Source organism: Nicotiana sylvestris, chromosome 4 (assembly GCF_000393655.2).
Source record: "Nicotiana sylvestris chromosome 4, ASM39365v2, whole genome shotgun sequence".
Classification (NCBI taxonomy): domain Eukaryota; kingdom Viridiplantae; phylum Streptophyta; class Magnoliopsida; order Solanales; family Solanaceae; genus Nicotiana; species Nicotiana sylvestris.
Window position 1 is genome coordinate 128937900 of NC_091060.1, and position 11402 is coordinate 128949301.

Consider the following 11402-nt stretch of genomic DNA (forward strand, 5'->3'; position numbering starts at 1 on the left):
TAAATGAACTCTATAGGTGTCCTAATGCGCCTCAAACCATTAGGTGGTGACTCTTCAAAATACCCAATTCCCAAAGAGGAAATGAGTTGTTACATCCCATGAATGTCGAAACCTGGAAACTCCTCTCCGTTTGGAAGGGGGGAAAAGGGGGCGCGACAATCATTCGAGGAATGCAAACCTCAACTTTAAAGATAGGCTTAGTGAAGCTTCAGGCATAGAGATGTGCATCCAAGGCATGCATTGGGGACTACGCTACATCTTGCAAGGTATCAAGCCTGGCATATTTGAAGAACTTGGAACTCATGCCCATGACATGGAATTGAGCATGGCCTCCGCTGGAAATGAAAGGCTGCACATCTATGAACCTCGCAAAGGGAATGACAAGCAAGAAGTCAGGAAGTGGGGAAAGTTCGTACCCAAGTCTGAAAGCAAAGAAGCTATGAATGTCAACACGTTACCTGTGAAGTTCACGACGAAGGTGAGCAAGAAGCAGAGTATGAAATCCACTTCTTTTCAAGATAAGCCAAGTGGAAAGTTGACTCTAAAGAAATGCAAGAGAAAGAGTACCCATTTCTGGATTCTAATGTGCTAGCCATTTTCGAAGAACTCCTCGAGTTAAATCTCATTGAGCTTCCAGAGATGAAGCGACCAAATGAAGCTGGGAAAATGAATGACCCAAATTACTACAAATATCACCGACTTGTAAGCCACCCTATGGATAAGTGCTTTGTCTTCAAGGACAAAGTTATGGACTTGGCCCGTGAAAAGAAATTGCTTGAAGATGAGAAGGCAAGTGTGAACCAAGTCTCTATCACCTTTGGCTCATTCAGTCTAGATGAGTTATGAAGTTTAAAACAAATCAAAGAAGAAGAATTACTGGAGAATAACAAAGTCGAAGTGGACCACCATGATAATGATGAAGGTTGGACATTGGTGACTCGCCGTAGGCGCCACAAAAGGAGCCCACAAAAAGAATCAATAGAGCAACCAATAAGGAAAATGATGGTAAAAATACTAAGGAGATGGAATCCAGTTAATTATTTGAAGAAAGCAAAAGTGGAGGTGCACCATCCTCAAAATCCGCGACATCCAGTGACCTTGGAGGAGCTCTTATCAAGTTGGTTCCGCACGAAGATTTTCCATGAGGTCATTGATGCCTCTTGTTTCCATGCTGACAAAGGGGAAGAAAAGAGTGATGACCTACCATTGGCACCATCTTCGGAAAATCTCATCGAGTCCACTCATCAAGAAGTTAATACTTGTGAGGAAAAAGTCACGTTCACAAATGACGATCTTCTTCTAGGTGACACTCTTCATAACAGCCCATCGTATATGGTTGGCTATATGCGTGATGAAAGGGTAAATCGAATTTTGGTTGATAGAGGATCCTCAGTGAACATTTTGCCAATTTGCAGTGTGAAAGAACTTAGTATTCACATGAACGAACTCTCAGAAAGTCATGTGATGATCCAAGGATTCAACCAAGGGGGCAAAGAGCAATAGGTGCAATCAGGATGGAAATCACCATTGAAGATATGCAATCAAGTGCATGACTACATATGATCGATGCAAAGACTTCATACAACTTCTTGCTTGGAAGGCCTTGGATACATGAGAATAAATTGGTTTCATCTACCTACCATCAATGTTTAAAATACTACAAGGGTGAAGTCGAGAAGAAGATAGTTGTTGATGATGAGCCATTCACCGAGGCTGAGTCACACTTCGTCGATGCAAAAATCTACTTGAAGAACCGCATTGTGAAGGAGCTAAAAACCGATGATGTCATAAAAAACAAGAATGACGAGCCCACAACTAAAAGATCCGAAGTGACTACTGGTAAAGTCAAAGATGTTACTGAGGAGGTACAACCCAAGGCAAATAAATCTTATAGAGGAGGTATTGAGTCTTATGGCAAGGAAGTGAGTCATGTGCTCCAATATGTCCCTAAAACGAAGAAAGATGAAGGTGAATCATCTAATCTCCAAACTAACATGCTAAAAGAGTTAACTCTTCTGGTAAAATGAATTGAAGCAGTAAAGTTGTCCTCAAAGCCACTTGTAGGGTTTGTGGCCCAAAATCGTTTGCAGAATGTGGCACTCCCTATAAAGCGAACAGATGAAGGTTTTGATCCTAACGCTTACAGGCTATTTGCAAAAGCTGGATACAATCCTATTGAGCCGTCAAAGTTAGGGAAGCTACCATCAGAAGCTGCAACGAGACACCACATGAAGGTTTGGGATACAAGCAACCGTTACCAGTGCGCATCTCCATAAGAAGGGCGAGCATCAATTATATCACTGTAGAAGATGAATCGGCCGCTTCTAACAAGCCTTCTGTCTTTGATCGACTAGGAAAATCACCTGTGAGGACCTCCATGTTTGAGAGGTTGGGTCCATTAAAGAAGGGGAACAAGTTCCAGAGAAACTTTCAAAGCATAAGAACACCCGCTTCGCCTAAAATTCAGAAGACCTATAAGAATTTTCAAAGTTTGGTTCCTTCTAGAATGAGGCGACAAACAAAACTTGTGGTTTCATGTAAAGAAGTACTGAAGGTAAAGCCATATACTGTGGTCTAACCTAAGGAATGGGACAAAGATGAAGAAAGTGTGGGTTCTTCGTATTATGTTACCATACAAGGCGAGAATGATGTTCCATCTTCAATAGGGGATAATGCTGAATTAGAGGATGTTCCACCGTGTTATCACCTATCCTTCAACTAGGCTTTGCATGGATCAGATTGGATCGGATTTAGCACATTTCAGATTGAAACTTCCGATTTCAGATTTCACAAAATGCAATCCGAATTATTTCGGATTGGATCGGATTTTAAAGTTCGGATAGGTTGGTGATCGGATTTTCGGATCGGATTATACGTATTATTAAGGACCTTTTCTTTTATTCTTTTTTGCGTTTTCCATTCCTGCTTTTCTTGATTCTGCAATTTTTTTTACCTTTCCTTTGAGTGCACCATTATTCTTTCAATGTTTTCTACTAATCATTCTCATTCAATTCAGATTCTTTTACGAACCAAAATGGAAGAAACACAAGAGCAGAAGCATAAATGCAGGTTTTGTAGCCAGAGTTGCAGACTTAGGCAAACAAATTTGGTGGTTAGGCAACTTACTAAGACATTCTAATCCAAACTATGGTAAGACATGAAGGCTTCATGATGAAGCACACTGTAAAGGAGTTATTTGATACTCGACTCCTCCAATTTATAGCTTACAGTTCAAGAGAAAGTCATCAATAATTCAATAGTTCAACATAGTTCATCTCCATGAACATCAGTCCTAACCCGCAGAAGAAAAGGAAAGCTGCAAATCCTAATTCTTGTGATAGAATCCATTACATAAATAAAACAAAATCTTCATAACAAAACAAAATTAATTGAAATCCCAAAGAAATGTTTAATGAACTGAAATCCTCAACCAGAATTCCTTAATAAATTACACAAAAGAGTTCCAAGTTCTAACTTCTATGGCCATCGCACTCAGTCCTGATTCCTGGCACGTTTTCAAGTTCTGCAATACTGCACTTGTCAAAAATGAGATGATCAGTAAATGTGTATCATGTTAAGTTGGGCAGAATGCAGCAGAACATAGCCTAATGTAGCAGCCTATATGCAGTAGAACATAGCCTAATGCAACACTGCACTTGGTAATGCAGCTGCCTAATTATCCGTAGCCTAATGCAGCAGCCTATACAAGTTATTTTCAATGTTCATCAGAACATAGCCTAATGCAGCAGCCTATACAAGTTGTTTTCAATGAAGGCTTCATAGCAGAATTGGGTAGAACAAAACAATAGAGAACTTTGCACACAAAACTGGGCAGAACATACTCAACATAGTTCACACATGAAGTTAGTCATTTTACCGGTTCTAATAATCTATTGTTTGGAGAGTATTACAATATGCAATGCTAGAAAATATAAGCATATAAGGGGTAGAAAACAAGAACCTCCACAAAAATATATTGGGAAATCTGGGTGAACTCCTACCTTCTATATGTCGACGATGCAAGGTTCTCTTCCGGTATTAATAAAGTTTGTAGAATAAGATAGTAATAGATTAAATTATTTTAAAAATAATCTAAAGAAACAAAACATAAGTATACATTAAACACAAGTAAAGTAATAGAAGAAATAAGATAGTCTTACCCGCTTCAAGTTGTTCAAGATTATCTAAATCTTCTTCAATTTTAACTAGAGTTGTTGATTCGTTCCGAAGCCAATCTTGGACACACACAAGATCTTGAACCAATCTAGGAGTCAATGAACTCCTAAATGGATCAAGTATGTGTCCACCGGTACTAAAGGCTGATTCTGAGGCAACACTAGAAATAGGAATGGCTAGCACATCACGTGCCATCTCAGCAAGAGTGGGAAATCTGGGTGAATTCAACTTCCACCACCCCAGAATGTTAAAATTTTCAAAGTCTTCCTCAACATCTTCAGCCAATTTTTTATCTAACTCTGTTTTAGAACCAATTCCTTCACCCTTCTTATGCTTCTTTAAATTTATCATGAATTTTGAAAGCGATGATGAAGAAGTAGATGAAGTTGGAGAAGATGGATATGAACTAGGGGAGATGGAGAATATGGACATGAACCGGAAGATGGAGAAGATGGAGATGAACCAGAACCACCATTCTTCTTTGCATACACATTGAACAAAGATTCCATGTATGTCTTCACCTCAATTTATATTTTCATACCTATTGTTTCTCCAAACATAGCAGCAAGAGCAAACGAAAGAGATTGAAACTTGTGACGTGGATCGAACACACATGAAATAAAAATTATTTTGTTCATCTTTTGTGGATCCCCCCAATACTTATCAAACTTCTCTTTCATATTCTTTGTCATTTCTTTCAAGGTAGTATCTTCACTTTGCATCAACTCTTTCAAAGAAGAACCAACAACACATATCTCAAGAAAGTGCATATTAGACGTAATATAAAGTGTACCTGATACCTTCAAGGTGAGTTCATAAAATATTTCAAAAAACTTCACAATACGCCTTACACTATCCCAATCAGTACTTAAAAATGGACCTGCAGGTTATCCATCCTCACAAATACAGTTAGAAATACATGACATCAAACCATAATCAATATCACAAAATTTTGTAAAGGCTTCCTCATAAACTGCAGCAACCTTCAACATCAAATATGTGGAGTTCCATATAGTAGGAACATCCAAGCACAATGATTTTTTAGAAGTTATCTTATCGAGATCACAACATTCTTTAAACTTCTTCCTTCTTGCGAGAGATTGTCTAATGTACCTAACAGCTTGCCTTATTCGTTCCACAGATACACTCCCTTCTCTCAACCCATCTTGAACAACTAGATTGATGATGTGAGCCATACATCTAACATGAACATGCTTACCTTCCATCAAGTTAGTGTTCCATGTAGTAAATTGTTTGGATAATTCTTTAACCATGACATCCTTAGAACTTGCATTATCAATTGTCATAGTAAATACTTTATTCACTCCCCATTCAAGTAAACACTTAGTAACACCACTAGCTAAATCTTCACCTTTGTGACTAGTAATTGGACAAAAATTCAATATCTTTTTATGCAAATTCCAATTCTTGTCAATGTAATGTGATGTAACACACATATAGTTAATTCTTTGAATTGATGTCCATGTATCAGTCGTAATACAAATTCTCTATTCTGATTCATTAAAAATTGACTTCAAAGCAAGTCTCTCATCATGGTAAATCTCAAGACAATCCCTAGTCATAGTAGCACGAGATGGAATATGAAATAAAAGTTGAAGAGCTCTCACGAAGTCTCTAAATCCATCCTTTTCAACATAAATAAAGGGTTGTTCATATATAATTATCATACGAGCTAAAGCCCTCCTACATGCCTCTTGATCAAAATTTCCAAGGGATAAGTGAGACCTTACCTGTTTGACCTTTTGGTTGAAAAGCTAATTTTGTCTGGCTTGTCTCTGGCTTGTGAAAGGTATTTATTTCTACAAGGTAATGCCTTTTGGCTTGAAGAACGTTGGTGCTACTTACCAAAGAGCTATGCAGAATATCTTTGATGATCTTCTCCATAAGAATGTCGAATGCTATGTGGATGACTTGGTAGTAAAATCAAGAAAGAGGGGCGACCACTTAAAAGACTTGAGAATGGTGTTTGAGTTGCTTTGGAGGTACAAACTTAGGATGAATCCATTGAAATGCGCCTTTGGAGTTACTTTCAGAAAGTTGCTTAGTTTCATTGTCCGACATCAAGAGATCGAAATTGATCAAGCCAAAGTGGATGTTGTTTTTAAAATACCCGAGCCCCGCAATATTCATGAATTAAAAAGTCTGCAAGGAAAGCTAGCATACCTTAGAAGATTCATCTCAAACCTAGCTGGGAGGTGCCAACCATTCAGTCACCTTATGAAGAAAGGTGTCCCTTTCAAATGGGACCAAGCGTGTAGCAATGCCTTTGAGAGCATTAAATCCTACTTGATGAAGCCTCCAGTTTTGATAGCCCCTATACTTGGAAAGTCGTTGATACTATACATTTCAGCACAAGAAAGGTCTGTTGGAGCGCTATTGGCCTAAGAAAATAGTGAAGGGAAAGAAAACTCCCTTTACTACTTAAGTAGGATGATGACACCAAGTGAGTTGAATTATTCGCCAATTGAAAAGTTATGTTTGGCGCTAGTCTTCTCAATCCAAAAGTTGAAGCACTACTTTCAAGCTCATGTCGTTCGTTTGGTTTCTAGAGCAAATCTCATCAAGTTCGTGATGTCAAAACCTGTCCTTAGTGATCGACTGGCAAGGTGGTACCTTCAGTTTCAACAATTTGAAATCGTATATATCCCACAAAAGGATATGAAAGGACAAGCGTTAGCAGACTTCTTGGCAGATCACCCTATACCTGATAATTGGCAGCTAACTAACGAACTACCTCATAAAGACGCAATGGTCATTGAAGTTCAGCTTCCATGAGAGATGTACTTTGATGGTGCTGCACATCGCGGAGGAGCTAGTGCTGGTGTAGTATTTGTCACTTCTCAAGGTGAAGTTCTGCCCTACTCTTTTATGTTGACGTAACTCTGCTCTAACAACATTGCTGAGTATCAAGCACTAATACTTGGCCTTGAAATGGCTGTCGAAATGAAGAGGTTGCAATTGCAAGTCTTTGGTGACTCTCAATTAGTGTTCAATCAGCTTTTAGGTAGTTACGAGGTCAAGAAGCTTGAACTATGCCCATATCATTATTACGCTAAAAAATTAATAGGGTGGCTCGGTGATGTGACTATTCAGCATGTACCAAGGAAAGAAAATAAGAAGGCTGATGCTTTAGCTACCCTAGCTTCATTGTTAATCTTGCCTAATCAAGCGCAAGTTATTGTCTGCCAAAAATGGGTAGTACCGCCACCAAATGAGGCTCAAGGTGAAGAAAATGAATTCAAGCATCTTGTCGCTGTTTCTGAAGTCGAGAAAGAAGAATGGCGACAACCCATTATCGACTACTTATGCTATGGGATACTTCCAGAAAATCTGTGGAGAAGAACTGAAATCCGTCGTTGTGCACCTCACTTCCTTTACTACAAAGATACCCTATACAGAAGATCATTCGAGGGAGTACTCTTGCGATGTTTAGGGGAAAATTAATCAATACAAGCTTTGTAAGAAGCACATTCTGGGGTATGTGGGTCACACCAGTCTGGACCAAAGCTCCACTTCCATATAAAAAGGATGGGATATTATTGGCCAACTATGGTAAAAGATTGCTTGGACTACGCTTGAAGATGCAAGGCTTGTTAATTCCATGCGAATTTTATTCATCAACCTCCTAAAGTGTTGTACCCGACTATTGCATCTTGGCCATTTGACGCTGGGGGATTGGATGTTGTTGGACCACCGCCAAAGTCCTCTGGTGGGCACCTATACATCTTTGCTGCAACTGACTACTTCTCAAAATGGGCTGAAGTTGTTGCTCTTAAGGAAGTAAAGAAGGAAAATTTTGCAAGTTTCATCCGAGTAAATATTATTTATCGTTTTGGCATTCCTCGTTACATAATAACGGATAATGGAAAGCCATTCGATAATAGGTTGATGAACAAGATTTGTGATCTCTTTGGCTTCAAGCAACGTAACTTTTCAATGTACTATGTTGCTGCCAATGGTCTAGCTGAGGCATTCAACAAAACTCTATGCAACTTGTTAAAGAAAATCGTCTCCAAATACAAACGAGATTGAAATGACCTTATGGAAGAAGCTCTATGGGCATATAGTATGACTCACCGCACGCCAACACAAGCGACTCCTTATTCACTCGTTTATAGAGTCGAAGTCGTCTTGCCACTTGAGCATCAAATACCTTCATTACGACTAGCTATTCAAGAAAGGATCACTAATGAACAAAATGCTCGAGTTCGATTGGAAAAATTGGAGACTCTTGATGAGAAGAGGTTGGAAGCTCAACAAAGTCTTGAATGTTATCAAGCTCGATTGTCTCGCGCCTTCAATAAAAGAGTTCGCCCGAGATCCTTTCAAGCAGGAGATCAAGTCCTTGTCGTACGAAGACCCATAATTACTTCACATAAACTTATAGGGAAGTTCACTTCAAAATGGGATGGGCCATATGTCGTACAAGAAGCTTACTCAACTGGGGCTTACAAGGTTGTTGATGCAGATGGCATGAGAATCGGCCCTATAAATGACAAATTTTTAAAGAAATATTATCCTTAAGTTGCAACGCTCCTTGACGCATGAGCCTAAACTGCATATTGCTACACTCATATCCCGAATGAGTCTAAACTTCGTACGGCCCCCATAAAAAAAATCACCCAGTCTGAACTACGGTATGACTTGATCCTCTTCACCGAGGTACGTAGGCATCTTAGAGTTTCATTCTAAGTTCAGTCGCATGATTTCAAAAGATACATAGTGTCCCAATTGATGTCTGAGTGAAGTATGAAGAAATGTAAAATCAAGCTGAAATGTCATCCTTCTGTTGAACTTTGGATCTCATTTGATTTAAAGGGGACAAGCTTCCAAGGTAAATTGGTGTCTTCAATGGAATGATTATAGTCTTAGGAGGCTACCAAGTATTTGCAATGAAGCCTGGAGATTTGTTATGCCTTCGAGTTCGCCAAACCTTCAAGTTTTTGGTCTTCAAGTTGAAGTCTGTGTCACGACCTAAATCGACGGGCCGCGACGGGAACCTGGTACCTTACTCAACTGACTACCAACGTAACGTATCTTTCTTATTACATCATCATATACACATGACATACGGGCCTAATAGGCCAACATAATCATTTATAAACTCAAAACATAGGCCGACAAGGCCGTACAATCTTTCACGTACACGACATATGTCTACAAGCCTCTAAGAATACATAAATATCATAAAGGTTGGGATAGAGTCCCGCCATGCCAAACAATACATGTCTAAATCATACTAACCAAATACGCAACTCTGAAGCAAATGGAGCGCACCAACATCTTCCGCTGAGTTGATAGCCTATTTGGAGGGCTCTCGACCTATCTATCAGGACCCGCGGGCATGAAACTCAGCGACCCCAGGCAAAAGGGACGTCAGTACAAATAATGTACCGAGGATGTAAGGCACATAAATAAATACATAAGAGACATGGAAGAAATATAGAGTACATGACTCAACCTGTAAGTCTGAATAACTTTGTAAATCATAAATTACTTTTAGCGTCATGCATATGCGTATGAATGTCATGTCATGCATAAGTACACGTTTCATAACATCATCATCAGTCTCTAAGGGTATCCCATCATATCATATCGGCCATTGTGGGCAAAATCATCATCGTATACCAACTGATCAGGTGGTGGTGCGTATATAACGCTATAACATTTCCCATATCCCATATACATACATATATACGTGTATATAACGCCGTTTGAATCATATTTCAGCTACTATGGGCAACATCATCATCATATACCAGCTGATCAGGTGGTGGTGCGTATATAACGCCGTAACCTTTTCCCATATCCCATATACATATATTTACATATATACGCGTATATAACGCCATCTGGTCATGGGTCAATGCACATGTATGAAATGCATGAAAAATACGTAATAATCTCAATATTCCTTCCGGGTAATTTTTTTTAACTGCGTATTATTCTGAGACCCACGAGCAGAAGATAATAGTATTTTTTATGGGAAATCAAGAATATAGACACCCCTGCTATTTCTATGAATAGAGTAACTTATGAAAACTGTGTGTTTGCTCGTTTCTTCAGTATCATATGAACCATGCCAAAAGAAAGAAGGAAGGCCTTAACATACATGTTTCTGCAAAATATGAATGAAATTACACTTGAATGAACTTGTTCTGCTTTGCTACTAACGTTTTTGAACAAAGTCATAAATGGACTTAACTAAAACTTGTTCCAACTAAAACTTGGTTCTTGAATAAAGACACCAACGTTTTTGAGGAAATATTTCTGATACTTCATAAGTTTTGAAAGAATAATATTGAATTCCTTTGGTTTTGGTGGAAAATGTTTGTGATTCTAGCCTTTGAATGGGTTTAGTTCTAAATTGTGATAATGTCACATTTTTTTGAGTTTATCAAATTCCTACAAAGTGATAAGAGTTTGACACCTCTTTTCAATAATTTATGGTCATATCTTTAAATTGGTGGCTTTGTGCCACGTGGAGAGTGGTGTATTTTAGTTGATTTTTATCCACTTATTAGTTAACTGAGTAATGTCCCGTTACCCGATAATTAACTAACTACCCGTATAATTTAAAAATTACCACAAATTACTTAATATATTACTCACTTTCCACATACCTTATACATCATACTATCATGACCATGTAGTACCTTGTATGACAATAGTCCATAAATACCGGGTATTTTTAGCTCGGGCCGTATTTTATCCCAAAATGCCAAACTTTGACAAAAAATCGTTTTCTTCGATTTTACTTACCCTCTTACCTTCACGAATTTACTCATCACTTATGATCCTTATAATCCCCAAATAATCTTTTCTTTGGACTGATGTCAATTACCTTACGACAAATTCAACGTACAATACTGCAGGGTGCAACACTGTCGTAACTTATTACTGCGAAACGTAACATCACCATAATGTAATACTACAGGGTGCAACACTGTCGTAACTTATTACTTCGAAGCGTAACATCACCGTAATGTAATACTGCTAGGTAGAACACTATTGTAACTTAATACTACTGGGCGTAACATCATCGTAATATATTACTGCAGAGGGTAACATCATCGTAACATATTACTGCGGAGCATAATATTGTCGTAATATAATACTGCGGAACGTAATATAGACGTAATATTGCGGGGTGTAACAGTCTGCAAGTCCGCTAGTCTTTAAGTTGAAGTATTCAAGCCCTCCAA

General features: G+C 38.6%; 2 protein-coding genes across 2 annotated transcripts; both read left to right on the top strand.

The window, feature by feature from the left end:
* The first annotated feature begins 6630 nt into the window (after positions 1 to 6630).
* On the top strand, positions 6631 to 6972 carry LOC138890158 (uncharacterized). Its single transcript, XM_070173522.1, has one exon. The coding sequence runs from the start codon at positions 6631 to 6633 to the stop codon at positions 6970 to 6972; it is 342 nt and encodes a 113-aa protein (XP_070029623.1).
* Positions 6973 to 8238: 1266 nt separating this feature from the next.
* Positions 8239 to 8721, top strand: LOC138890159 (uncharacterized). Its single transcript, XM_070173523.1, has one exon. It carries the CDS (start codon positions 8239 to 8241, stop codon positions 8719 to 8721), a length of 483 nt encoding a protein of 160 aa, XP_070029624.1.
* The last annotated feature ends 2681 nt before the right edge of the window (positions 8722 to 11402 follow it).

Coding starts and splice junctions, on each gene's coding strand:
- LOC138890159 (XM_070173523.1), top strand. CDS start 8,239: ATGGAAGAAGCTCTATGGGCATATAGTATGACTCACCGCACGCCAACA.
- LOC138890158 (XM_070173522.1), top strand. CDS start 6,631: ATGACACCAAGTGAGTTGAATTATTCGCCAATTGAAAAGTTATGTTTG.